Raw genomic sequence first — 26,406 nt, forward strand, 5'->3', positions numbered from 1 at the left:
CTGATGATCACTGTCACTGGCCGCTTCCATTACCAACAACTCTTCTGATGGATGAACACCCCCCTCCCCAATCTCGCAGCCCCCAGCGTCCTTGACCACTTTAAAGCTGCGATCCCCATCCAATTTAACCACATTTATTTACCGCTAATAATCACCACCAAAATGTTGCCACCACCCTCCCTTAACATCTTGGCAGGGTTGGTGCACCCTAGCTCACCTACGTGCACCCTTGAAAATACACTCGTGTTCCAGATATAGATTGTCCTTAATTGTCCGTGTCATCCTCTCCCAAAGTTTTTAACGCGCCACTGACAAAGTTGGCGGGCGCACCTTGGCACCAGTACATCAAATGGAAATTGTCACTCCAAGCATTGTAGTGTAGATGCAATTTTGGACGGAGAACTTGAAGTGCTAGTTAAAGGAGATGTCTTATCAGCGGGGACACGCAGTGGAACCTCGAAGACCGCCCCCTTCGACAGGCGGGGGTGCACCCGGTGAATCCTTAAGCAGCCGCGGCCGATCATAATTGTATTTCATAACTGTCACCGGACGGGAGGTGACGGCAAAGCTATTTGTGTCACTCCGCCGTCTCCGTCTCGCTTCTCAATAAAACTCCAATCAGCGGGCAGATTGTTCACACTGCGCCTCAGAGATTATTAAAAAATCCAAATGGGGGAATTTACGGGTGACAATTAACGGGCGGAGGCTTGATTAATAAAGTTGGCGCCGTGGATAGGCGGGGGGAGGATCCGACACGGGGCCGCTTGTCACGGGAGACGACCGTGTCATTCTTTTTGATTAATGGCGCATCATGACCCAGCCTCGATCCCGCCTTCTTCGTCTTCCTACTCAACTTCCCCCGTTGTCACCTCCGCTTGTGTAAAAATAGACCCATTGGACACAGAGCATTTCTTTTTTGCCATTGCATTTGGGAAAGATTGAGAAAGCAAATTTTCTCCGTCATGTCGCGTCACCTAGCTAGCCTTGCCACCGTGTTGAGTCAGCTGTGATTAATTATTGCAGTGAGACTGAGCAATTAGGTCAGGGATGTTTGTGTGCATGTGTGTGTGTGTGTGCGTGTGTGTGTGTGTGTGTGTGTGTGTGTCTCTCAAACTTTTGGGCAAAATGTTAATTACGCCTGCATCTGACAATTATTTGGGTGATCATTTCATTTGCCATTTAATCAGCGCTGAGAAATGTCACAAAAGTCCTGACACAAGTTGGATTTAATCAAACAGTTGGCGGCCATTTCCCCCCCCCCCCCCCCCCATGGTTTTGTGTCATATAATTATTTACTACTTTCCATACGTAAACATGTCGGGGACGAAACATTCTTTTTTCAGCTGTTTTTTTTGTTAAATGTACAATGAAGTAGAATGTACCAAGACTTTTATGGCTTCCCTTCAAAGTCATATTTTCAAACATAACGTAAATTCTGGTCTGCGTCGCCGTAGCCGCGAGGCGTCAACTTCCCGAGTTTAAGGATGAGAAACCCTCGCGCAAAACCTTGATCCCGTAACGAGCATATTTAACAATGATGGCTATATATTTCCCCTCTTTTTTTTTCCTCTCCTCGCACTTAAAGAGTCACCGTGTGTAATTTAATTCTTCTTTTCAAGTGCGGGCTCCCCCGAGACGTGGCCCATAGCTGCGCCATCATCGCTCTTGGTGATTATCATTAATGAATGTCGCCCAGGACCATCCCTCAATGTGACTCGCCGAGGAAACACGGGCCCTAATTAAAGGTTCCTATTCATAAATATATGGCTGGAACTATGCGCATGCTCCTTGGAATGACAGGAAAGAAACTTTTTTTTTTTCTTCCCCCCTTTCTTTAATTATTAGTATTATTACGGCGGCAGCCGGCAGCGAGGTATCTATGCAATTTGAGATTTGCAGATTTTGGAATTGCAAAGGATTAGTGTGTGCTAATTTGACAGTTAATAGTGACTGCAAATCACAATGTCAAGCACACAAGAAGTTTGCGGGGGGGTTTATTTCTCGAGTGAGTTAAAGTTCCAACCTAATGAGAGCAGAAAGGATTTTGAGCGCCGTTTACTATTTTAGCAAATACCTTCTGAGCTGAGCTCATTATTCATTTTATTGATGTTTCGCATTGTTTGTTTACCCAAAGAGTCAAAAAAAACAATATTGACCGGCCAAAACATTGGGTTAGGTCCGCTTGCGAAATGTAATTGAAGTTTATAATTCCAGCCTAGTTTGTCTAAGTTTTAATGTAACGTGTCATGCATAAACGGGATTGTGCCGTCACTGCCATCTTTTCATCATTAAAAGAAGATATAGCCCAAAAGTGACAAAAAAAAAAAGAGGTGAGGATTACCGGGGTTTAATTGCATTGTCAAAAGTAGTGAAACCTGTCTTTTTTTTTTCCCAAGGCGAATGGCGTAAAAGCAGTCACATTCTTTTAATTACGTCCACTTATCTGATAGATGTGTGCAGATAGAACAGAGCTCATGTCAAAGTTAGTCTTTATTAATATTTTTTGAAGACATATAGCATGCATATCCTTGGAGTCAGCCTGTCAGTCTGATAGCAGCCGTCATTGATTGGAGATTAACGTGATTTTTTTTTTTTTTTATTTCAGGCAGTTCAGAAAAGTTTCAAGTGGAGAAAAAAAATACTCTGCTCTTAAATGTGTGCCATGCAAACTGATTTATTCATGACTGTTAAGAGGTAGGCATTACAATTGTGTCATCATCATTTGCCCCATTAACTTTGCCGTGACTATTAGTGATAAATACTTAATACTATATAAAAAAAATCCTCCGAGGAGCCACCTACTTAAACTGCCGCCACCAAAAGCCGAACACGTTTTAACAATAGTTTAAAGACAGTATACAAAGCGAATGAATTACACGTTCAAAACATATATTGCTAAAATAATGTTACAAAATCAAATGGAAAAAAATACAGCAAATAGTTTAAGTCCTGGAGTATTTAAAAAGAATGCAAAAATGTTTGGATAAATTCAACAAAATATAATAAATGATACAAAATAAAATAGCAATCAATGTATGCAAATGTAATAAATGCTAATAGTGTCAATACAAAATATTGTTTAAAAAATGCTCTAAAATAATGTGATTACTAGAAATCCTACCACACACATCAAAATAAAAAAATGAACATGAATTAAAATAGTTTAAAAACCTCCTATTAATTTTTTTTTTTTTTAAATTCACACTGTCTCTCACCTGGTTTTCTCTAAATGCATCCATGTCGTAGCAAGACAGCAAAAGAAGGGGAAACATGACTATGAATACGTGTCATTTTTGGTTTGTGTAACTACACGCACTGTTCACAACATTAAGCACAGCTTGGTGGACAAAACGCATGCTGGACATCATGCATTTGTGTGTAAGCTCCTACCCCATCATGCAAACTTGATAATTACGTGAAACCAAAGATTTTTCTCCAACAGGTCACGCGCACACACACACACACACACACACCGGAATGCAGACACATTGTGAGCTTTCTTTCGGGACCCCATGACCCCCCCTGCTGGCCCTACTGAGATTCCTCCAATGCACCCTTCAAATCTTTCATATATGACATTAGCATCCCTTTAATATTTCATGTTTTTTTAACTCAACGTGCACTGAAATACAACATGTAATGAGAGCCAATAAAGGGCCTGCATTAAATACAATGATCTGCATCTGTTCCAAAATTTTTGATGACATGATTTTAATACAAAGGCGTGAAACATACTTGCCTTTATTTTATGCACTAATGTGCCAAATGTGTTGGACATCTTGTAAGTGTATAATTTGTAGACATTGTTTGTTATAAACGCAACCCAAAAAATCTTTTAAAGGCAAAATCAGGATTTGGTGCCTCATTAAAATTCTCAAACAATAGATTTATATTTTTTTAAACATTGTAATGAGTTGTAAACAAGCGAAGTGGATCGTGACAGCTCAAAACGCGGATTTCAGTTGCACGGAGCACCTCATTAAAACCATAATGAATGAATCAGTACATATTTTAAACAAACCAAAAGCATCTTTTAAAAACTCGGTCAAATTTAAATTGTATCGAGTGTCATAAAAAACGAATGCGCTTGATACCAACACACAAAAACAATTTATCTACAATATTAAGCACTAAAGAGCCAAATTCAGGATATTGTTTTGAAAAAGCTGTCGCGTAATAAAGCTGCTACTTGCATAAAAGTCATGATAATAAAAAAATAAGCATTAACTAGTATAAGATATAAAATAAATGGTAAAAGGTGCACTGTTACAAAAATACAAAATCTAGTAAGGAGTCACCCCCCCCCCCCCCCCCCCAACCTCCTCTTGCAGTGACGTCACCTCTCTCCGTCAATCAGCGTTGCAGGCTGCAGTGACAGACGCGGATGGACACGCGTTGTGTTGCGAGGGCGGTCCTTTCCTTTTCGCCCGCGCTTTTTAGTGAGCCTTGTTCAGCCATGGCGAGCACTCACCACCAACTTTCTCCATCCGCCCGCTGCGTATTAATATTCCATCCTCCTAAATGTCCCGTGCGGAGGCATTAGCCATGTAACCCCGCCGCCGTTTGCCCGCTTATATAAACACTTTGCTAACGCTTGCCAACGGCTGGCTAACATAGCCTCCCCCATCCTCCGCCTCCTTGTGGCGGTGGATCGGGGGAGCCCCTCCCCTCCGCGTGAAGCCACTGAAGAAAGGTGGAACCAATTAATCTGCCACCTCTTTTGTGCTACTCCACAACAACCAAAAAAACTCAGCCAACGCCAACTTTTAAAGGAACTCCGAGACTTGAGTTGAAATCCACGGTGGGGGAGCGTTATAAAGTCGTCCGGGATATATAGTTAAACAAATGCTTATTCGTAAACGAGCATCCGGGCGTTCAACTTCTAGGCCTAGTGATCACGGTTCCTGGGTTCCATTGAATGTTCTTGCGGCCTTTACGGCCCACGTGCCCTATGTTGAGTACCATCAGTGAAAATGACTCCTCGTACTTTGATATTATTGACGTTTTCAGATAGTCTGAGTAACGGGGTCGCGTTGTTTTGAGGGACACACTCCATTACGTCCAAAAATTCAAAAGAAAGGACGAGTTTTAAGTCAGCCTGTGGTAAGAGCAATTCATTTGATGATGTCATTTCTGCTGAGTCATGTAGCTTTTTCTCTTCCTGGCTAAAAATGGTTTCCTAACGGGGTTGCGTGTACGTTCAGCATAATTACAATTTCAAATGCGCATGCAAAAACAAGTGCAACAATTACACAGAAGCCACAAACCAAGAGAAAGATTTCCAACCTACTTTGTCTGTTATTTGTTTGATATGCAAGTTGGTCATCGAGAAGTCATTTCCGGCGGTACTCGAGGGCTATTCGGAAATATAAAAATGTAGGAAAACGTTTTGCTACAGTTATATTCGAATTTCCATTGGGTTGGGGGGGAAGGACAGAAAATGTCCTTTGATTTTGTAATGACCCATTTACTGCATAATATAGTTCAGTAGTAACAAATGCATCATCTATTTTTATCAAGCCTCGGGTAGGGGGAAAAAAATATCTATCTCCCAATGTACTTGCGTGCGTGCGTGCGTGCGTGCGTGCGTGCGTGCGTGCGTGCGTGCGTGCGTGCGTGCGTCTGAATGGGTGCGTGGTGCTTGATGTACGGTGGCGGATTGACGGACAGGTGGGCTCCGTCTTGTCAGGGTGACGCGCCTTGAAGGGGTGGAGTAAAAAAGCAGCCGAGAGGCTGGCCCCGGCTGCGCTGCCTTGCGCGTGTCCGTCCATCAGTGCAAGCAGCGCCGTCATCCTCCTCATCCACGGCGCGGAGGAGCTCTGCTCTTTTTCCGCTTCTTCCACGTCTTGTTGTGTTGCGCTTTGTTTGTTTTGCAAGCGCATTGAAGGAGAGCGTGCGCGCGCGCCTGTGAGCCTCGCGGGCTCGCGCACGCCCAATGACTGACACGCCGTGCGAGCGCAGGCACTAAACGTGTCACTCTCTTTTTTTTTTTCCCTTCTCGCTCCCGCAGAGTGTCACGGAAGCTCCCACGGCCCGCAGCACGGAAGCCCCCCCCCCTTCGCCCGCCGCTGCCCCCCACGAGAGTTCATGAACAGCTGCCGTACTTTTGGGGCCGCTAAGGTAGGAAATAGTCCCGTCAAAAGAGGGTCTTGCAACGAAGGGGGGCCCGCCTCCCTTCAGTTCCCCGAGCTACCTCCGGCACATCCGTACGGAGATTTCATGCAACTTCGCGGACCTCCGGTTTTTTTTTTTGTTTTTTTTTTTTCTTGCGGAAATACTCTCTACGAGTAATGCGTTAAAAGCTCCATTTTTATTTTGAAATACTCAAGCAACGCGAAAGACGGATCTACGCGAAGACTCCCGGGACTCGCAGCCGCTTTTTTTTTTTTTTTTTTTGGGTTGAGCCGTTCGGGGTCTGCATGAAAAGTCCAGCAGCGGCAGCATGCCGAGGAGGAAGCAGCAAGCACCGCGGCGCTCATCAGGTAAACACGCGCACACACACACACACACCCCACGACACGCACTTAGATTGACGCGACGCGACGCGAATCGAACACACTCGAGAGGTGATCTATTTAATCCTAGAATTTAAAAATGTATTTGTAAGGGAAATTGAATTATTTTTTTAGGGGGGGGGGGGGGGTTGTCAAGGAACAAGGATATTTATTGTGGTAGGGGTGTAACGTTAAAGTTAATATTTTACTGTTGGATGTATCCTGAGAAGTAACCGTTGTCATTACCTGTGACACTAATAATTAACTCATTCTTAATGAGTTTATGTTAATGCTAAACACAACAACTTTAGCGTTAGTCTAGATTGTTTCATCTTGATTTTAATGTTGCTATTAAGAAACAAGTTTAGCCAACTTATGTTATTTTTAAAAATATTTTTCATGTGTGAAAACGTTTGAAGTGTAAAGATAAAGCAGAACCCCCAAAAAGAGTCTTATTTTCAGCTGGCTCAGGCATTGCCATCCTCGATTTGATGCTTGATTGATCGCCTGTCACGCCGCTGCCTTTCATCTATTCATTGGCGATAAACATCAACCAAATTGTTGGCTACGCATGCGCGAAGCAGCTGGACTCCATGGTCACCCCTTTTATTTTGTGGGAGGAACCCCACCTGACAAATTGAAAGAAAAGTTCTAAAACTGCGACTGAATATAAGGAGATTAATTCCCCAAAAAGGGATGGGGGGGGGGGGATCTCCTTGCATGGGAGGTGGGTGTAGGAGGGTGTTGGGGCGTAGCGAGATCACAGGGGGAAAAAAAACAGCCTCTTAACGCCGTGACCTGACCTCTATGTTTGGGAGGTGTCGGACGAGCTGGAGTCGTGACCTGATTTGTGAACGTATGAAAAAGTAGCCTCCCATGCAAGAGCAGTCCACCAAATATCTCCACCAAGGTGGTTTTTGTTTGCGGGACAAATCTTACCTGTCCGGTTTACTGGGAAGAAAAAATATTGTTCGCTTTTTCCTTTGTTTATCTGCAGTGAATTAATGACTGGGAAACTTGTGATATACTTAGTGTAGATATGAGCTTGATTATTTTTAATTGGTCAGTTTGTGTTTTTGATTGGTCTAACAAAATTTCCGCCGCAGATTCCCAACAGAGGATCTGACGTTGGCCTTGTACACAAAACCCAACGAGGCGAGATGTCGTCGCACTTGTGTGCTTTCACACAGACACACGGCGCCCGCCCCGTCATCAGATAAATCTGTGACGTCAGCGGCAATGTCGAACGGGAAATCATGGCGTGTTGTCGTTTGCACAGAGCAGTGACTTGGGAAGGGGGGGGGGCAAAACATTTGATCACTCCGGCCCAAATGATGACGCTTGTCACTTTTATCGTTGTTGAAATAGCAGATCGAGCCGGTTTTCCTTGCCTTCACGTTTTGTCGTAGAAACTATCGGATGTAGCATGCTAACATTAGCAAAAAGTGCAGTAACGCCAATTCAACTTGGCTGGAATTGTCATCCCGGTCTTTCCCATAAAACATGGTTTGCGATTGTGAATCTCTGCATTAGTCTCATTTAAAAAAAAAAAAAAATTGGACGTAGCAACACGGATATGATGACGTATCTATCGTACACGAGCCTTAAATATGACCAGCTCGTTATTGTCGGAAAACTATTGCAATATGGAATCATGATTTCCTTCCATCCTTTCAAAGTCACTCAGACGTTCCTCGCCGGGACTTTTCGGGCCTCCCTAAATATCCTGCTCCCCCGTCTACGTGATTGACACCCAAATGGCGGCGGAAGTCGTTTGAAGTCCACGTCGCGATGACCAAAGCCGAGCCAACGGAATGCTAAACAGGCGTCGGTGAGGAAATGTGAGGTTAAGCAGACTTAATCAAGGTTGCCGACGCGGACACTTTGAAGCGGTCGTGGCTGTAAGGTCTAATTGACAGCGGGCCGCGTTGACGGATGCGCCGCCGTTTGAAGAGCAGGCCGCAAAAGAAGGGCGTTTGGTGCCCCGTTGATCGCCGGCGCTTACTTCCCGTCAAGGCGCGTATGGTTTCACTTCATTTGTTTGTGCGCCACTTTATATCTCTGGCGTTCCTTAGAAGAAGTCAATGACGTCACATTCGCATTGTGCGCAAACCAGATTCGATCCGCTTTTGATCCGGATTAAGGAAATATTGAAAAAAATGTTATCATTAGTCAGACCTTCATTTTATCTCATATCTTGGATTTTGTGAAAAAACAAACTGATAACACGCCGCGCTCATCTATGTCACGGGAGGTTTTACGGTCCACCGAGTGGCCGACACGCATCCGGCGCATCTAAGCTTACCATGCCGCCGCCGCCGTCCCTCCCTGGGAGCGTGTTTACATCCCCGGGGAAATCTCACCAGATTTGTACCCTAAGGAATAAAACAAAAGCAGGCTCGGCTCCCGCAAAGAAAAGAGCGGATTTCAGTGGCTCCGTATGTGTGTGTGTGAGTGTGTGTGCTGCTTCCAATAGGCTCGGTTGCATCAGTGGCAGGGATGCTTTTCCTCCCTGTAATGGCACTCAGACGTATCTCCTTTATGGCCGCTGACAATACATCAGTGTTCTCTCATCTGGAACCACATTAGTGCATCTGTTAGTTTTGGCGGAGCAGCACAGTTAGTTTTCTTTTTTTTTTTAAAGTTTCTCTTTTTCGCCGCAGTCATTTGTCGTCGTTTACGTGCGGAAGATGGCTGATTAAAATCAACGCGGCGATGTAGAGCGCTTTTTAGGATACGTTCCAGTTTCGAACAGGAAGGCAACAGCAGGCCTTTTAGTGTGACCGAGCATCCTGAGCCAGAAATGGACGAGTTTAGAGAGATTGCTAGCAAAGTGCCATATTAAAAGTAGAGGTTACTATATTTGTCCGTATCAGGCGCCGCCCCCTTTTTGCTCAAAGTCAAAAAAGGCATCCCGACCGACTCTTGCGTTTGCCAGCCACAAAATCTTAAATCAAAGCTCTCCACTCTTTGTAATGAACGTGTCAACTAATCACTCAAGGTGGCAGAGTAATTACACAATGACATAGATTGCGTTACAGTCCCGTGGGGGGAAGAAGAAGAAGCAGGAAGAAAAAAAAAAAGAGGACGAGCAACAGTCCCATTGCACTCTGGGATGGCGACGCCTCGCGGTTCCCGAATGCTGCTCACAAAATTACAAGATATGTTTTGAAGTTGCCCAATGTTGAAATGATGGTGCAGCAAGGGAAGCCGAATTTGTTGTTGTTGTCGTTAGCCGGCGCGGCACCCGACAGCTGTCAGCCAAGGAAGGCGGCGAGCACGGCGCTATTAGCACCTCACCGATGCTCCTATCTGGACGCCATCTGATAAAGCGTGCCGCCGCGGGAGGCAATTTTTCAAACGCACACCAGAACGCGGCGCGCGCATGCGTGCGATTGTCAACGCGTCGCCGAGTTTGTCGGATCCACCGATAAGGGAGCGTATGCAAAGTATCATTAAGGGGTGACATTGACTGAAGCCCTCGTTGGATAATGTCTTCAAATAGCGGCCAGGGGTGTTTATGGACTCGCTTGCAGATGGGGGAGGCCTTTATTTGTACACAGTTACTACTCACTTGCTTATTTGTCTCGTATCAGGAACGGCGTCTCCCCGGCGGAGGTCACGGTGACGCATGACGGTAGACGAGTAAGACAAGTCAAATATTGCAGAAATTTGGCCGCTCGACCAGGCGACGACGTAAAGGCATTCAGGCCCGCCGCGGCGAGGTAAACCTATCCGCTACTTTAATGAGCTTGAGGGGGAAACAGGAAAGCCTGGCTTTCCACTCCGATGTAACAAAAGATTCCTTGACAGGGAAGCAAGGTCACTTTTTTTTTTAACAAGCAAAACTTTGAGGCATAAATATACCCTGCAGGTAGGACGTCGTCACTAATCAGCGTAGCGTTTGATGCTAATTTGCGGTTTAAAGACATGAAAAAAAACATCAGAACCGAGTTGAGAGTCGCGTGAGATCACGGCACATTTTTAGTTGTCGGAGCGTGGGACAAAAGGGAAGGAAAGGCGGGAGAAAAGTGATGAGTCGTGATTTAGGCAAGATTTTATGGGATTGTCATGACAGCGGCTTTGCTCGCAGCGCTTTCGCACCTTGGCGTTTTTACGATTGTTGTCCACTTTGTGTTACATTTCAACGCGTGTCCTCGTGCGATTGGCGCTGGCATTAGTTTTATTGCCGCCTGATTTGTTTGCACTTAGTTTCATAGCTGGATTTATGATTTTTTTTCCTGCATTTCTTGTTGTTTCCCTTAAGTTCCAAGTGCAGAATCCATGAATTATAATGACAACGTTGCAAAATGGACTTACTAGATGCTACACGACTGCGCTGGCGACGGTTGAATGATAGCTATCGAAAGTGACAGACGAACAGCGCTCGCAGCTGTGACTAGCGCCGTGGCTAGGACAGGCGTCAATTAAGAAGTGGTACCGCAGAGGTGCCTGATGTCTTCTCTCACCTTGCGAGGTGCCTTTTCGGAGAAAAACCTTACCCTTGTCTGAGTCGTTTGCACCCGGCGGCAGTAGCCACGCGGATCCGCTATGGTAATCGTTAGCCAGCGTGTTTGTGTAGTTCAATTAGTTGTGGATGTCCTTTCTGACCATGATTGTTATTTACTCAGTACTTTGCACTTTTTAAAATAGTTCACAATTAAGACTAAGTACTATAAATCCACACCTAACATTAGAAGGACGACGTTGATGAGTAGTGCCATCGCCAAATCAGATCAAGACATGTCAGCGGGACATGTCCGCCCCTGTAAGGCAAAAACAGAAAATGCTAATTTGTCTGCGGAATGAAACCTTCAATTTCCCAGCTGATTTCTGTCCTGACATTCCGGTCACAATTTAGCGTCAGTGACTGAAAGAATGAGATCGTCTGGTTGAAGCGAGGCGCTGCCGCCGCCGCCGCCGCTGCCGCCTCCTCCTCCTGTAAAGCGACCGGCCCGGGACGCCCATTGGCTTCCCATCAGGCACCGCTGCGGTCTCTCAGCTGCTTGTACAAGTCATCACTTTGACAGGATGCTCACTTGCTGCAGTGTTTTGTTCAAAGAAAAGAAAGTCGTCCAGAATGGTAACACACACTGTATTGCAATCTTTCCTAGCTATTGAGCGTGAATGTTTAGAACGGATGGATTAGTCCGTTAATGTATTTGTGGAATAATGAATGACCATCTTAACCAGTAGCAACATCTCTACTCTAATTGAAAAACTTTATTGATTGCATTTAATTTGTTGAACAAAGTAACACGAGAACAATCAATGGAGTATCTTCGGGAAGACTCGTTTCACGCCTGACGTCTCCTGGGGACTTCCGTCCGGATCTGTTATTTTAATAATAATCGGGTTGATAGTATATGTAAATGTACAAACATGTGAGTGGGTCTCCTCAAGAGAATTGACAGTGTCACTTTTCACGTGCGACTACAATTAACAACCGATTCATCGGCCGATTAATATTGGCACCTTTGAAATAATCGAATTAACCAATGTGGTCCTTGTTTTTTGGCTAATTTAATTGTTACACAAGGAAAAAAATAGTTATGAAACAAAACAGTCAAACTCTGCCTGTAATTCATATCTCCATTGTTGTAAGCGGAAAGGAACCAAAAAAGAAAATATTGTTTTGATTATATCGTATCATTAATCAGTGTGATTCTTGTTAGATTAGTTTCGTGTATTGGAGTCTAATTCCTCAAAGTAAACAAGTGGGAAAAATCACAGGCGGGCGCCGCTTCTGAAGTCAAAAACTCATGACTGTCACATATTTTCCGAGAGGCCGTTTCCTTCGTGCCAGGCAATAAAACATGTCGCTCGCCGAGGGAATCAAAGCATATTTCTGTTGGCGGCGCTCGTCGTCAAAGGGAAGCCATTGATCGCTGTTTGCTGGAGGTTACGGCAAAGTCGTGGCTTTGTAGTCTCCTGCTTCACCGCGTTGATGGGGTGCGGGGCCGTTAGAACCTTGGGATCCCTTGTCTGTTTGACGAAAAGGTGCCCCCAGCCCCCCAGCCCTTCCAAAAAGTTCAAATCTTTGTCTCAGACTTCCTACAGGGTCCAGGCAGGGGGTCCTAAGCCCGGCTCTGTAGCGTTAAGTCGTCTGAGCGAACAAACAGCGGGACATTTCTTTACCTTTGTATCCCATTTAGGGAAGATACTAGTGTATCGTTTGTTGGATCTGGCTGGACCAAAAAAAAAAAAGATAGCGCAAGAAACAAGTAGATGGTAAAATGACAGTGACGTAATTAACATAACAATGCTTTTGCTAATTTAGTGTAAGTCATCTTAAAGGAGTCACTTTGAGATGAGTCGCTAATTAGCAAGAATTGGATCTGGCTGATTCACGGCATCATTTGCGCTTCCGTTCTAGCAATTATCCGGAGTTTATTTAGGGGACATCATCTGGTAAACATGCGTTGGAAGTACAGTCGTGCAAAGATATTGGAAATAGTCCAAGTAGAAGTAGCGTTGGAACTTTGATGATTTAACCCGATACTGTCAAAACATGATTTGATGTTTGCAAGATTTGTCCTTTCATTGAGTGTTAAGAATTGAGGATTGTTAAGAATTGTCGAATAATAATTTAAAATGGCGTGCACTACTTGGCTACTAGTAGTGTCGTTTTTTTTTTTTTTTTTTTTTTAAAGTGATATGGAAGCTTAACTGTAATCGGAGTGGGTTTTATAATTTGGGGCATCTTTTATGTCTCCGACGGCCTAGACGAAGAAGCACCGGCAGGACGAGGGAAGGAAGAAAGAAAGAAAGAAAGAAAAGGGGGTAGAGTGACAGCAGACAAGAAAGAATGAGCGGAGGTGGGGGTGGCAGTGGAAAAAGGGGAGGCCGAGCGACAGAAAGAAGTGAAAGAAAAATGAGTTGAGCCATCGGTGAAATAAAGCAAGTGGGAGAAAAGTATCAAGGAAAATGAGGATGGCAGGGGCGGGGGGCCGGGGGGTGAAAGCATTTGGACGTCGAGAGCGGAGAAAGAAAAAGAGAGGGGAGGATGTCACCCATGGCTGCCACTCATCACTCACAGCCTAATGACGCTGTTTTTTTCTCCTCCCCTGCCCGCCAGTCTCCCCCCCCCCTCCCTCTCCCCGCCGTGGGAGAGAGGACGCTATGAGAGGAGTTTAGTAGGAGGGAACTCAGCCCGACCAAAGGGGGTCACTCAGAGTTCACAACGTCCAGGTGGGGCTCTGTCGTCGTTGTTGTTAAAAGTGTCTGGACGGGGACGGCCATGGTTTACACGAGACGTCCCGCTTGAAAAACGACTTCTAGTTTGACGTGTTGGGAGAAGTTTTGCATACAGACGCTGTCAAAACAAGCTGGAAATGTGTCATTTGCATGCCAGGCCAGTAGGGGGTCGTATCCAAAAGCCACCCAGTCGTCATACGTTTGGGATTTGACGTTAACGCTTTTCATTTATTTGAAATCATTTGGAGCTGCAGGTGGCACCCCAGCGGCCTGGTTTAAAGTTGCTTAGGACCTGACGTGGTACTGGCATGTTGTTGTTTGACGCATGTTTGCGTGCGGAGAAAACACTTCCTTCCGGGATTGGCTTGCTTCCCATGCCGAGCTTGTGCGTGTGTGTGTGCGTGTCAGCTCCACTTTGTCCTCGCCGTTTCTGGGAAGCGTCAGCCGTTTAGAACTCAAACGGCCTGATTCTTTTTCTTTTTTTTCTTCTTCTCCCTCTGTCCTCCACCACCACCTCCTCCTCGCTCTCCTCCTCGCACCAAATTTGGGGAACAGCTGGGGCGGCCATGACGATGATTTGTCTCCCTCTGCCCGTCCGCTTGACAGCTTTCAGAGCGCGCACATGCTCGTACGCCGTCGCTAATAAGCACACACACGGCGATACACACTGTAAGACACGTAGCCTTATACAGAGGCCATGTTTTTGCTGGCCGCTGCCAAAACACGGCCATTTCCTTTAAGCCGGGCCAGCCATACATCAGCGTGGGGCCTCCCGGCCCGGATGGCAGGGGCTGACAGAATGACACGTGTCATTTATCAAACGAGGGGGCGCCGGGCCAGACAGAGTCTTTCATGGGATGCATGGCCACAGCCCATGAACCCATGTCTCATGATGGCTCAAGAAAAACAAATATATATAGGGTTAGAGCCACATGCAGAATAATCTGAGAACTAGAAAAAAAAATCTTGACAATGCTTGAACACATTGGAACTTACCTAGTTGTGTTCCTTAGAGACGATTCTCACTCCCTTTCTGGCAAGAACAGGGAGACCATCATATATCAATTTGAGCAAAGCAATGCAAAAGTTCTCCATAAAGGAGTCAGACGTGCTTGCTTCAAGTTGTTTTTTTAATTGATTCTTCCAAAGCTTTGGGATGACCAATTATCTGTCCACTCGGGGTCACCGTCCTCAGGACGGCCCCGATATCTGACTATGACTTTGAGTGTGTGTGGCTTTGTTCAAGGCTTTGCTGTATATGAGCGAGTTGTGCTTTGTGACTCTCCAAGCCCAGTTCTGCACTCTTAGCATGCACGCCGCCACAGTCGCGCCGCCATCCGCCTCTCCCCCTCCTTCATCACGTCCTCTTCTGTGATCTCACCCCGCCGGTCGACCCTCCCCCCCCTAACCCCCACCCTCCCCGTCGTCTCCTCTTTCAAGCGCCCGTTCATTTGTCTTCATAAGCCTAATTTATTCGCCGGGCCCGCAGATGCGCGCTGACACACATCAGTCTCCCTCCCACGCCGCGTGACGCACACTCCCTGGGCGCACACCTGACCTCCCAATACACAATTGCGCACAGTATACGTGCACGCAACACGTACTGATGTGTCATGTCGTGCGCTACCTCATAGCTTCACCCACTCAGAGCTCCTCCCCCTGTCGCATTCCTGCACAGCCATTTGTGTGTGTTTGTGCATGTTAATATGTGTGCGTGTGTATTTTTTGGAGAGATAGAGGTCACTTTGGGCGGGGAGGGCCGGCTCTTTTTTTATGGCGCTTTCCACACCCGCGCAGCCGTTGGTTGTCTGTCCGCGGTCGGATATTGTGTTCCGTTGAAGGATGGCTTCCTCTCTTCCTGCCTCGCTCCGGCTGGGAGGCTGCTTTGAGCCAACGTGCGTGTGCGCATACACACAGCAGAGGCATACATTCATAGTCGCATACAGACCAATTAGCTGGACATGACAAGCTGCATCAATTAAGCCTGAGTCGCCGTTTATTTCTTTATTTTTTGATTCAACTTGCTCTACCTTTAGTTCTTGGGAGGCCAAAATGTGGATCTATGCGATAGATGCCTCCCGCTTCAATCGCCTACACTAATGTCGAAACGTCAACAGCGAAAACTTTGGCTAATGGAACATCGGCCGTCACTGACACTTTGTCACTGGGTTAGAGAGAGAGAAGAAAAAAAAACGAAGTTGGCCAAGCAGAAAGGATAATGGCTTTCACGGTGCACAATTGGCGGAATTTCCCCGGTGACACATGCGGTTGAAAGCGCTCAAATATTTTGGGACGTCTCGGTCGTCCCGAGCAGACTTCCACCCGGAGGCTTTTTGTGGTTCTAATTAATTTCCCTGAAGTCACTTTTATGGCTATTCATGTTCCTTCTTTTCCTTTTTATTTCCTCTTATTTTTTAACTATCCCTGAAAAGAAAAAGTTGCGTCATACTTGCATTTGAACACTTATTCAACGTCTTGATTTCAATGTAGATGCAAATAAAGAGGAAAGTCGGTGACCTGACGAGACCCAAACGGTTTTGGCTGTACGCCATCACATCTAAATTGTTATAGAAGTAGCTAATTGCTATTTATTAGATACTATGTGTCCTCATAATCAAAAGATATATCTTGCAGATGAGTGTATTCTAAGTAGTTGTGTGCCAGTCATCCTTCCTCGGAGCGTAACATTGTTTCCTCCGTCGCCGCTTTGGGTCCCTGGAGTCGAAAAGCTCCATTTGAACGCCTCTATTCATAGTCCAGGGACACGCTGGCATTTTTTCACAGATTCTATTGTTTTCAATAGTCGCCGAGCGGTTTTCCCCAGCGCGGAAAAACTTGAAAACTAGTCGGTCAATGCTTTTCCGCTCTCTATTGTCCACGCCGGCGTCGGTGATTTATGGTAATTATCCATCGTTTGGGGGTCATCTGTCAAGCGGCTTGTCGCTAGGCGATGGGAGCAGATGTTGTTTAGTCGGCCGCAAGACGGGAAGATGGTCCGGGGCAGCGCAGGTGAACTCAAACTGTGTGTGCGGTGGGGTGGAGTGTGTGTGTGTGGGTTGGGGGGGATAAGAAACATCACCATTTCATTTGTAACCTTCAGTCGTAATACCTGTGATTAACTGGAGTGTATTGGAGTCAAATATGGACTCCCCAAATGCAATTCCTCGTCCATTCCGGTGCGCCTTATCAGCATTTAAGCACGCCTGAGTGATAAATAAGCGATGGAATATATGTTGCTTGACCTACATGGAGTTAGCTGAGCCAATGTCTCACAGTGGCAACATTTGTAATTAGCATTAGTAACGCTTTATGTGCACTTTGCCTCCAAAAACAAACCAGATGGTTTGGAATGCCTGCGCAGCACAAGAGCGCGGTTGTTGTTCCAACCCTCCACTGTGTGTGTGTGTGTGTGTGTGTGTGTGTACACATGGAGCCGGGGGGGGGGGTTGCACGTGCCGCGAGCTAACGGCCGTTGTTTAATCTCAAAACAAACGCTCGTGTAGAGAAGCCAGCGTTGTGCGCGATTGGTCGATAAAATGTATCAACAGTTTTGGCCCGCGCCCTTTTCTCCAACATGGCGGTACGGCGAAGGCGGACTTAAAAGATGTGGGAAGTAATAATGTCATTTTATTTACAGCCTCTTACCTCCTCGCAGGTCAGTGACACACACTGATCAGGCTTGTCCAAAGCCATCAGAGGTGAGTGGCAGCCAATGGAGGGCCCGGTGACAAAGCGAAACGGGACGGCCGTCGCGGAAGGGGCTCGCTAAACGGTGCGAGGGGGGGGGCGGGCTTAGGCTGGAACGCGGCGGGTAAATCAGCGGGGGTGAAAGCTGGCGGAATTGGACATTAGCGCGGCAAATGAGAGATGGGATTGGGCTCTCGGTGGAGACGACGTGAATAAATGAAGACGCGTTACAGGGGAAGATGCCTTTGTATGGGCGCGCGTAGGGGAGCTTGATTGTTTTGGACGGCGTGACACAAGATGGCTGACGTATGACAAGTGCTACTTTATTGGGTAATAAAGCACTTTGGACAAGCAGAAGTAACTGGGTCATTTGGGGAAGAGTGTTCACACATGCATTTCTGTGCAAAAGTATTTGGACAACCCTCATAATGCAGCATACCTCATAAGAGACTTTCCGGTCAATTAATTGCGTGTTGACTTTTTTCCATCCATTCCCGTTCATGTAAGATTTAAATGACGGCCATTTTATATGCCAAGTACGTGAGCCGAAATGTAGTCCGCTACTCGGACGAGCGCAGCCATTGTCCAAATACGTGTGTATGCCCTTTGCTAATGTATGTGTGTGTAGGAGCTAATGTTTTAGAGGACCTGCCCTGGGGGAGGTATGTTGTTCTTTGTGGTGAGGGGGTGTTGTGGTCTCCCACTGTGGTGTCACCTGTCTGCAGCAGGAAATCCTGGACTGTCCACAGCAACAGTGACAGGCTCCACTCCAAACACACACAGATGGCATAGCCTCTGACACACACACACATTTTGGTTGTACCTTTTGTCGCCTTTGTCTGAGTACATTTGTTGTAATGTTGTTTAGCGTTGGTTAGCCCAGTGTTAATTCTCACTTGTATAGTTCCTGCTCCTGCACACTCGTGGATGTCAATCCAAACGACGCAGTGTCAGATAATAGATGAAGACGTGGGGATTTTTTTGGGCCACGCCCCAAAATATTCTCGCAGTCTGTGCCAGGTTGTCCGGTAGTTCGCACTTCACGTGCCGCTTTCATACCGGTGGCCAACAAACTGCGCCTAGGCTGAATTGATCGGCTTCGGTTGGCAGAGAGGCCGCAGTGTGGAAAAGAAGCAGGCACCCAAGATAAAACTGTCCTGCATTTGCGAGTGTGTTGTTGTAGTTGTTTCACCGGGTTCCCACATCCTCTCCCCGAGTGGGCTTTGTACATTTTTGACTGACAACCACAACAGACACCTCCATTTTAATCCCCCCCTCGGCCCTCCTCCCTCGCCGTCTTTTGTTCCGCCCGAAAGCAGCCGCGTCAGCATCTTTCCTCATCTCTGATTGCCTTATTAGCCGGAGGTGGCACTCGCAGTGTTGTTTTTTTTTTCCTGTGTCGTACACAGATGGTGGAGAAGTGGTTGTTTGCCGCTCCCGCAAACCTTCATGCACTTTGGCTCCCCCCCCCCCCCCAATCTGTTTGTTGTCACCCTAGCTTTTGTCTTTAACTTGAACCCACCACCTCGGCCACGTTTCGATTTCGACGCTTAGACCAGAGCATTTGCAATCGGCCGAATTTGCCGAGTGTAATTAGAATAGTTGATTGTAAGGCAAAACGGGATGCGTGTTGAGTTTTTATGCCTCCAAAAGACGCGGAAAGAGAAAAGAGGAAGGGGTGCTTGCAACAGTTGAAGCTGCAGCTTTTCCCAGGCAGCTGTGACTGGCACCTCACACACATCAGGTATTATGTCCACTCCTATTATGGAATGGAGTGCAACATGCTGTTTGAAGCTGACAGCACATCTGCCTCCTCGCTGGAGACTCATTCTGGCACCTCAGACAAGCATCTTACCCGAGATGGATTTGGGGGAGGGAAGGCGAAGGGATAGGGGGCTAGCATTTGATTTTTTTTTTATCCTCGACAACCCCCCCCCAACACATTCTGCCCCAAACCCCTCCTGGAAATATTGAGTTTCTTTACAATGTCGCCTCATTTTGAGTCGGGCGTCTTTCAAAGCGCGACCGGGCTGTCATGTCCGCTGGCGCTTTTCCCTCGCCCCACGCTGGGAAGACTTCCACCGCCGTAGCCAAGTCCACTCCTCCCCGCCAACCACGTCTTGGCGAGGTGCCCCGAACTGGCACGCTCTCCCGTTCTCGCACCATCTCCGTTACTGGGAAGGCCAAATCGTGTGCGCACGTCCAGTCCGATCGAAGGATTGTGTCAGTTTTCCCACGTGAGCTGCTCGCTACTTTAGATGTTGTATGTTTAGTAGTTAATCCATCATTCGATGCAGCTTTTTCCCTTGCCTAGTAGCGGTGCAGTATCAGTAGTAACGCTTCATCAATATGTTCTTACCTTTTTTAAGAATATGGAATACCCACTTGTGTTCCCGCCGCACAAATATAATCTTCATGGGATTTTTTTTTTAGGATCTAGAAGTATTATTGTAAACATTTACGGTAATCCTGACCACTCTGTAATTTGACTGCGGCCACGGTGTCATTCCAAAACAGTTTAGAAAATGTCTCAATAAAGTCAAAGGTCCGTTGTAGCTACGTAGGGATGACTTATTTTCCTTCAGCTGGCGTAATGGCCATGTGTGTGTGACAATGGAGTTGAGTCACGGGTGTCAGATTGAAGGCCAGGTGAGCATCCATCCAGCTGCCGCGGCTCTCTAAAGCGACAGACAGAAATACGCCAAACGGAAAGGATTTATTTTTATTTTGGCTGAAAATGTCAAGATGAACATACAATCCCTTGTTTGCATGATTTTGACAATACCCCGTCCGTGTGTTGTAATTCGAAACCTTCAGAGTCATTTGCTTGAAATGAATCAAACGTGTTTTTTTGCTTTCCAGCTTACGGTCCAGAGGACGAATTTGGATCCGACAAGGCAGATGAAGAGGAAACCCTTCAGGATGACACCCCGTCTCCCGAGGGACGGGACACCGACTACTTGTTCAACGACGAGGAGGACGCCGGGGATCGATTCAGCTGCCAGAACTCGCCGTTCAGCAACGGCACAAACCCGGACGCCGGCTACGCCTCGCCGCTCAGCGCGGCCAGCGACCACCCGGCGGACCTGGAGAGGCCCCCCTCGGTCGATGGCGCTCGGCAAAATCTGGAGGAGAAACACGATGAGACCGTGGAGCCGCTCAACGGCCTCTCTTTGCGGGACAGTTTGGCCAAAATGAAAGCCGTCTACGCGAACTTGATGTCGGACGCCTCGTGGAGCATTGCTTCGGACGTGCCGAAAGCTCAACCGAAAGACCAGGTCGCGTTCGGCAAGAGCAACAAAAGCGAACAGCACCACGAGAGCAACGGGATCCTAAACAACCACGGCCGATCAAACGTCCCGTCAAAGAGCCGGTCGAGCGGCCCCTGCGCTAGCGCCAATCTGACTACCGTGGCATCACGAACGGCATCCGACGGCACGGGAGTCAATTCGGGGCTAGCCTACGACTGGCACCAGGCGGCTCTGGCCAAAACCTTTCGCCACACGCCCTACCAGCTTCTCCCAGAACCGAGCCTCTTCAGCACCGTCCAGCTGTACAGGCAAAACAACAAGCTGTACGGACCCGTGTTCACGGGCGCCAGTAAGTTCAGGTGCAAGGACTGCAGCGCGGCCTACGACACCTTGGTGGGCCTGACCATTCACATGAACGAGACGGGCCACTACCGCGACGACAATAAGGACACGGAGGGCGATCGGGGCAAGAAGTGGTCCAAGCCTCGTAAGCGCTCCCTGCTGGAAATGGAGGGCAAAGAGGATGCCCAGAAGGTTCTCAAATGTATGTACTGCGGCCACTCCTTTGAGTCCTTGCAGGATCTCAGCGTCCACATGATCAAAACAAAACACTATCAGAAAGTGCCTCTGAAAGAACCCATGCCGGCTCTGGCCTCCAAGCTGGTCCCGCCCACCAAAAAAAGAGCCTTTCAAGAGTTAATGTCGCCCGGCTCCCCCGACTCTGCGTCCTCCGGCGTCCCGCTGGGAGAGACGGCCAAAGAGCAGAGGCTGAGCAATCCTTACGTCACGCCCAACAACCGCTACGGTTACCAGAACGGTGCCAGCTACACGTGGCAATTCGAGGCCCGCAAGGCGCAAATCCTCAAATGCATGGAGTGCGGCAGTTCCCATGACACCTTGCAGCAACTGACGGCGCACATGATGGTCACGGGTCACTTTCTCAAAGTCACCAACTCGGCGTCAAAAAAGGGGAAGCAACTGGTTTTCGATCCCTCTAGCGAGGAGAAATTTCAGTCCATCCCGTTGCCGCCGACGACTTGCAAGCTCCCGGTTCCCGACGAGAAGTCGCAAACCGACTCCCCTTTGCGGCCGGTAACGCCCGAGGAGGAGAAAGGCGAGGGAGAGGATGGTGAGGCAGACGAAGAGACTGAAACCACATTGGAAGTAGAGACAAAAATTAAAGAAGAGAAGGAAGATCCACCTGAGAAGTCAGATAAGCCAGAGGCCAAGTCCTACCAGTATCTCAGAGAAGAGGACTTGGAGGAGGCACCTAAAGGCGGACTGGACATCTTGAAATCATTGGCAAACACGGTGTCGAGCGCAATAAGCAAGGCCCAGACGGGCACCCCGACGTGGGGCGGCTACCCCAGCATCCACGCCGCCTACCAGTTTCAGGGCTCCCTCAAGTCGACGCTTCCGTCTTGCGCCCAGGTTCAGCCTTTATTCAGGAGCAGCTCCGTAAAGGTAGCGCTTCCCCCCGACTCGTCGCCCGGCAGCCCGTCGTCGTCGCCGAGCCACAAGAACAACGTGCAGGCCATGGAGAAACTGGTGGAGAAGGTGACTGGGAAAAGCCTGGGGAAAAGTGAGAAGGAAGAGAAAGGCAGGTGCGCCAAGTCGCCGTCGCCGAATTGGAAGGATAAACGTGTTTCGCCCAATCCAGATAAGACCGACAGAATTCATTGGAGAAGTAAAGAGAGTAGAAAGGGTATGCGGATGAAGGAGGAGGAAGCAAGGTCCCCTAAAAAGGCACGTGATGACGTCCGCAACAACCTGAGCATCATCACCGACCACTCCCCAGAGCGGCCCCTCCTTAACCCCCTCAGCGCACTGCAGTCTGTCATGAACACCCACTTGGGCAAAGCCGCCAAGGTGACCGTGCCCTTCGGCGACCCCTTCGCCGCGCTGCACAAGCTCAACGGCAAGTCGGCGGTCACCAAGCCGGCTGACCTGTCGGCCGAGTACCAAAACGATGAGCAGCCCATGGATTTGACCAAATCGAGGAGCGCCCACGGACCGGCCCCTGCGAACGGTACCGCGGTGAACCCGCAACCGGTCTCCAAAAGCGCGTCCCGGTCATCATCCCCTCCCCTGGGCGAGAACGCTTTAATGGACATATCAGACATGGTGAAGAATCTGACGGGCCGCTCGACGCCCAAGTCCACCACACCGTCCTCCGCGTCGGACAAGTCGGACGTCGACGGGGGGACTTTGGAGGATGGGGAGCTGTCCCCCGTCCAGAGGAGGAAAGGGCGGCAGTCCAACTGGAATCCGCAGCACCTCCTGATCCTCCAGGCACAGTTCGCCTCCAGCTTGCGCGAGACCGCCGAGGGGAAGTTTGTCATCAGCGACCTGGGCCCGCAGGAGCGGGTACGCATCTGCAAATTCACCGGTCTCTCCATGACCACCATCTCGCATTGGCTGGCCAATGTGAAGTACCAGCTAAAGCGGACCGGCGGCACCAAGTTCCTGAAGAACATGGACACGGGGCAGCCGTTGTTTCTATGCGGCGACTGCGCCTCCCAGTTCAGAACTCCTTCCTCCTACATTCGCCACTTGGAGTCCCACCTGGGCTTCACCCTGCGGGACCTCTCCAAGCTCTCCATAGACTTCCTGGAGCAGCAGACGGTCGGCAGGACGGACGATAAGACCCTCGGTCAGTCGGAGTTCACGGAACACGACGACGACGGGTGCAAACCGTGCGTTAGGCCCTTTGTGACCAAGCACGCTATCAAACTGCACCTGCGCAAGACGCACGGCAACTCGCCCGAGGACCACTTGATCTTTGTCAAAGAGTTTGACAAGCAGTGACTAGAGCGCGCCGTTGCGTTACGGGACAGACGTGGCACCCGAAAAGCCTAGGTTGAATCCGTGGGAACCACAAATGTACAAAGCGTCGTCACGGCGCACACGGTGGCTTTGCCAATCTGTGTATCGCGCTTTATTTCCATGTTGAATTGGCAATGGGTGATGTTGGACATATAAACAGTCGCGTATGTTGTTTGTTGACTTTGTTGTCGTTTGGGTCAAATGCATCAAATGTCAGGGCGATGATGAATTCATTTGTAAAGCATAAGTTATGTTCAAACTGTTGTCTTCTGATGATGTCACAGGGGGGAACGATCCAACCCCCTCCCGTAAACATATATATAATGGGGGAAAAAAAAGACGTAAAGATTGGAATAGGTCGGGGTGATGTAAGTTGCCGCAATTTTACCTGTCACCCGCCGTATCATATGCAGGACAAACCTTTTTGGTAACGACCTCAATGCTGCTCAGTCTTGTGTGTTCGGTGTAGTTGATTGAAATGTAATTGCGAAAGCCGGTCAATGTTGGTGTGGAATTGAAAGTTATTGATTTGTTTTTAAATTTCATCCTGGAAATGGAATCATGGAAATAAAGCATGATACACAGAAAATTATGCCACATAGTGTAAGAAATCATTGATGCATTCTGGCCATACTAGGTGGTGCAAGGTGTTTTTTTTCCCTTGCACCGTCCCAAAGCCAAAACATTGCGGGTTGCTGTAAATTGACCAAAACGGCGTCGCAACCGTGTTGTGGGCGCACTGCATCTTTTATGAGCCTTTGGGAACGGTCCATCTGTCGTTTTAAAAGTGGACCGGCGCTCCCCTGTTTGTGTCACGGTCAACGCGCGTATTATTTATGAGCTTGTTTGTGCATGTTTTAATGTAAAGCGGCGGGCGGGCGGGCGGACGGCAAATGAGGGGAAGCTCCATTTTGGAACAATTGACAACCATTGAAATGAAGGTGAAGCGGTTGAAGGATGCTGTAAAAGTGTTAGCGTAGCTATTTAAGCAAGTGGCAAGGAATGAATAAATCACAGGCGCTTTCAAAAGAAAGGTAGCATCGCAAGTATTTGCATTAGTTGGGTGATTGTTGTAAAAGGAAGCAAGTGTGAATAATGAGCAAGCGGATGCGCGTGGGCATATTTCGCTTGTTCCAATGCCACATTGTTTGTACCGTGTAAATTTTTATAATGTTATTTTGTAAACAAAGATGGCCGAAAGCGTATAATGTTAGGTATAGTTCTGATTTTTATTTGTCATTAAGTGTGGTTACCACAAAAGCACTTGTAACGCAAAAATGAAGGAACAAATTGATTTTCTTGGAGTTTATCTTGTTAATTTTCAATGATGCTATTTTTGTCTTTGGTTGTAAAATAAAGGCCATGGTTTCAACTTCAACGCTGTCACTCTGTAGTGTACAAAAGAACGCTTGTTGAAAAACATGGAAGATGACACATTAGAATAATAATATGAGCAAAATAATCGACGTATGTAATAATTAGTGGTGGGAAGCGCAAACAAATGGTAAGAGTAATTCAATCAGTTCATGGCACATTGAAATGTAACCCATCGACGGTGCTGTGGTGGAGAGAGTGAGCAGCGCGAGGATCTCTCCTGGTCCACCAACACCGCATCACTGGCGAAGAAAGCTCAGCGCCGCCTGTACTTCCTGCGGAAACTCAGGCGAGCAAGTGCTCCTCCGGCCGTCATGACTACATTCTACCGTGGCACCATTGAGAGCGTTCTCTCCAACGCTGCACTGAATACAACATGAAGGCCCTGCAGCCCATAGTGAACACGGCTGGTAAGATTATTGGTGCTTCACTCCCCTAACCCTGAAGGGCATTTGCACCTCCCGTCTCACCCGCAAGGCGATTGTGAGTGAAGTGAGTCACCCCGCTCACTCGTTGTTTGATCTTCTGCCCTCTGGGAAGAGAGAGGTACAGGAGCCTGCGCTCCAGCACCACCAGACTCACCAACAGCTTCATACTCAGTATCCTGAACTCTTGCGTCCTGTACTTTTGCGCTCTATTCTGACTGTCTGCTGTATGCACACTTGCTCCATTTTTGCTCCTCTTCTTCATTATGTTATTTGTTTATTTGTTATTCATTCATCACTCTTATTTATTCATTGTTTGTGCCGTCTTGTTTTTATTTTTTGTGTTGTTTACTTGTATGTGTATTGTCTATGTCTTGTCACCGCGGGATAGTGGGAACGTCATTTCGATTTCTTTGTGTGTCTTGGCATGTGAAGAAATTGACAATGAAGCAGACTTGGACTTTGTTTCAGATTTCTCCAGAAAGAAGTAATATTCCTCAATCTTACCCGAGTGACATAAATGTAATAAAAGCAAACTACAACTTAAAAGTAACCGGGTATTGAAGTTATGGTTTAACAAAAGTTCAAGTGTAGGTTCCTTAATTGTGAATCTTGTATTTTCTATCAGATGTGTGTGTTGTATTTTGTTGAGCTTGTTATTAAGGAAGGCTTGATAGGCTTGTGTTTTGCATTTCAGAGCCCCAAATCTCTGCCCGTGTATGTTTATATAGGCAAAGAAAAAATAATAATCCCTCTATAGTGTGGGGTGTTGTAGATAAAATAGAGAGAGGACAAAATGCATTTGTGACGCACGCCCGTGTTTGACGCGGAGCTTGGGTTTACCGTTCACCAGCAGAGTCGGGCACCCGATGATAAAAAGCGAGAAGCCGCGGCACATTTCCACCGAGGGCATTTAAGTAGACACGGTACCGCCCCGCTCCGCTCTTGAAGGTTCGCCTCAGGCGTCTTCACTCCCGGGAACAATGGAGCTTGCGGTGTCACGCAGCAAAATGCCCCCCACCGCCTCCTTTTGCTCCAACCTGGAGCTGATGGCTTTTTTTGGGGGGGTGCTCAGCCTTAGAAGGTTTGAGAGCCATTTAGACACAACATGAAAAGTATTGTAGTGGCATTTTTTGAAGCCCCCCTTTATTT

General features: G+C 47.6%; 1 protein-coding gene across 1 annotated transcript; it reads left to right on the plus strand.

Moving 5' to 3' along the window:
• The first annotated feature begins 5,791 nt into the window (after positions 1–5,791).
• Positions 5,792–24,833, plus strand: LOC133144832 (teashirt homolog 1-like). The gene is made up of 2 exons (XM_061267798.1): positions 5,792–6,482; positions 20,241–24,833. The coding sequence occupies exons 1-2, from the start codon at positions 6,443–6,445 to the stop codon at positions 23,435–23,437; spliced, it is 3,237 nt and encodes a 1,078-aa protein (XP_061123782.1). The 5' UTR covers positions 5,792–6,442; the 3' UTR covers positions 23,438–24,833.
• The last annotated feature ends 1,573 nt before the right edge of the window (positions 24,834–26,406 follow it).

Source organism: Syngnathus typhle, linkage group LG20, assembly GCF_033458585.1.
Source record: "Syngnathus typhle isolate RoL2023-S1 ecotype Sweden linkage group LG20, RoL_Styp_1.0, whole genome shotgun sequence".
Classification (NCBI taxonomy): domain Eukaryota; kingdom Metazoa; phylum Chordata; class Actinopteri; order Syngnathiformes; family Syngnathidae; genus Syngnathus; species Syngnathus typhle.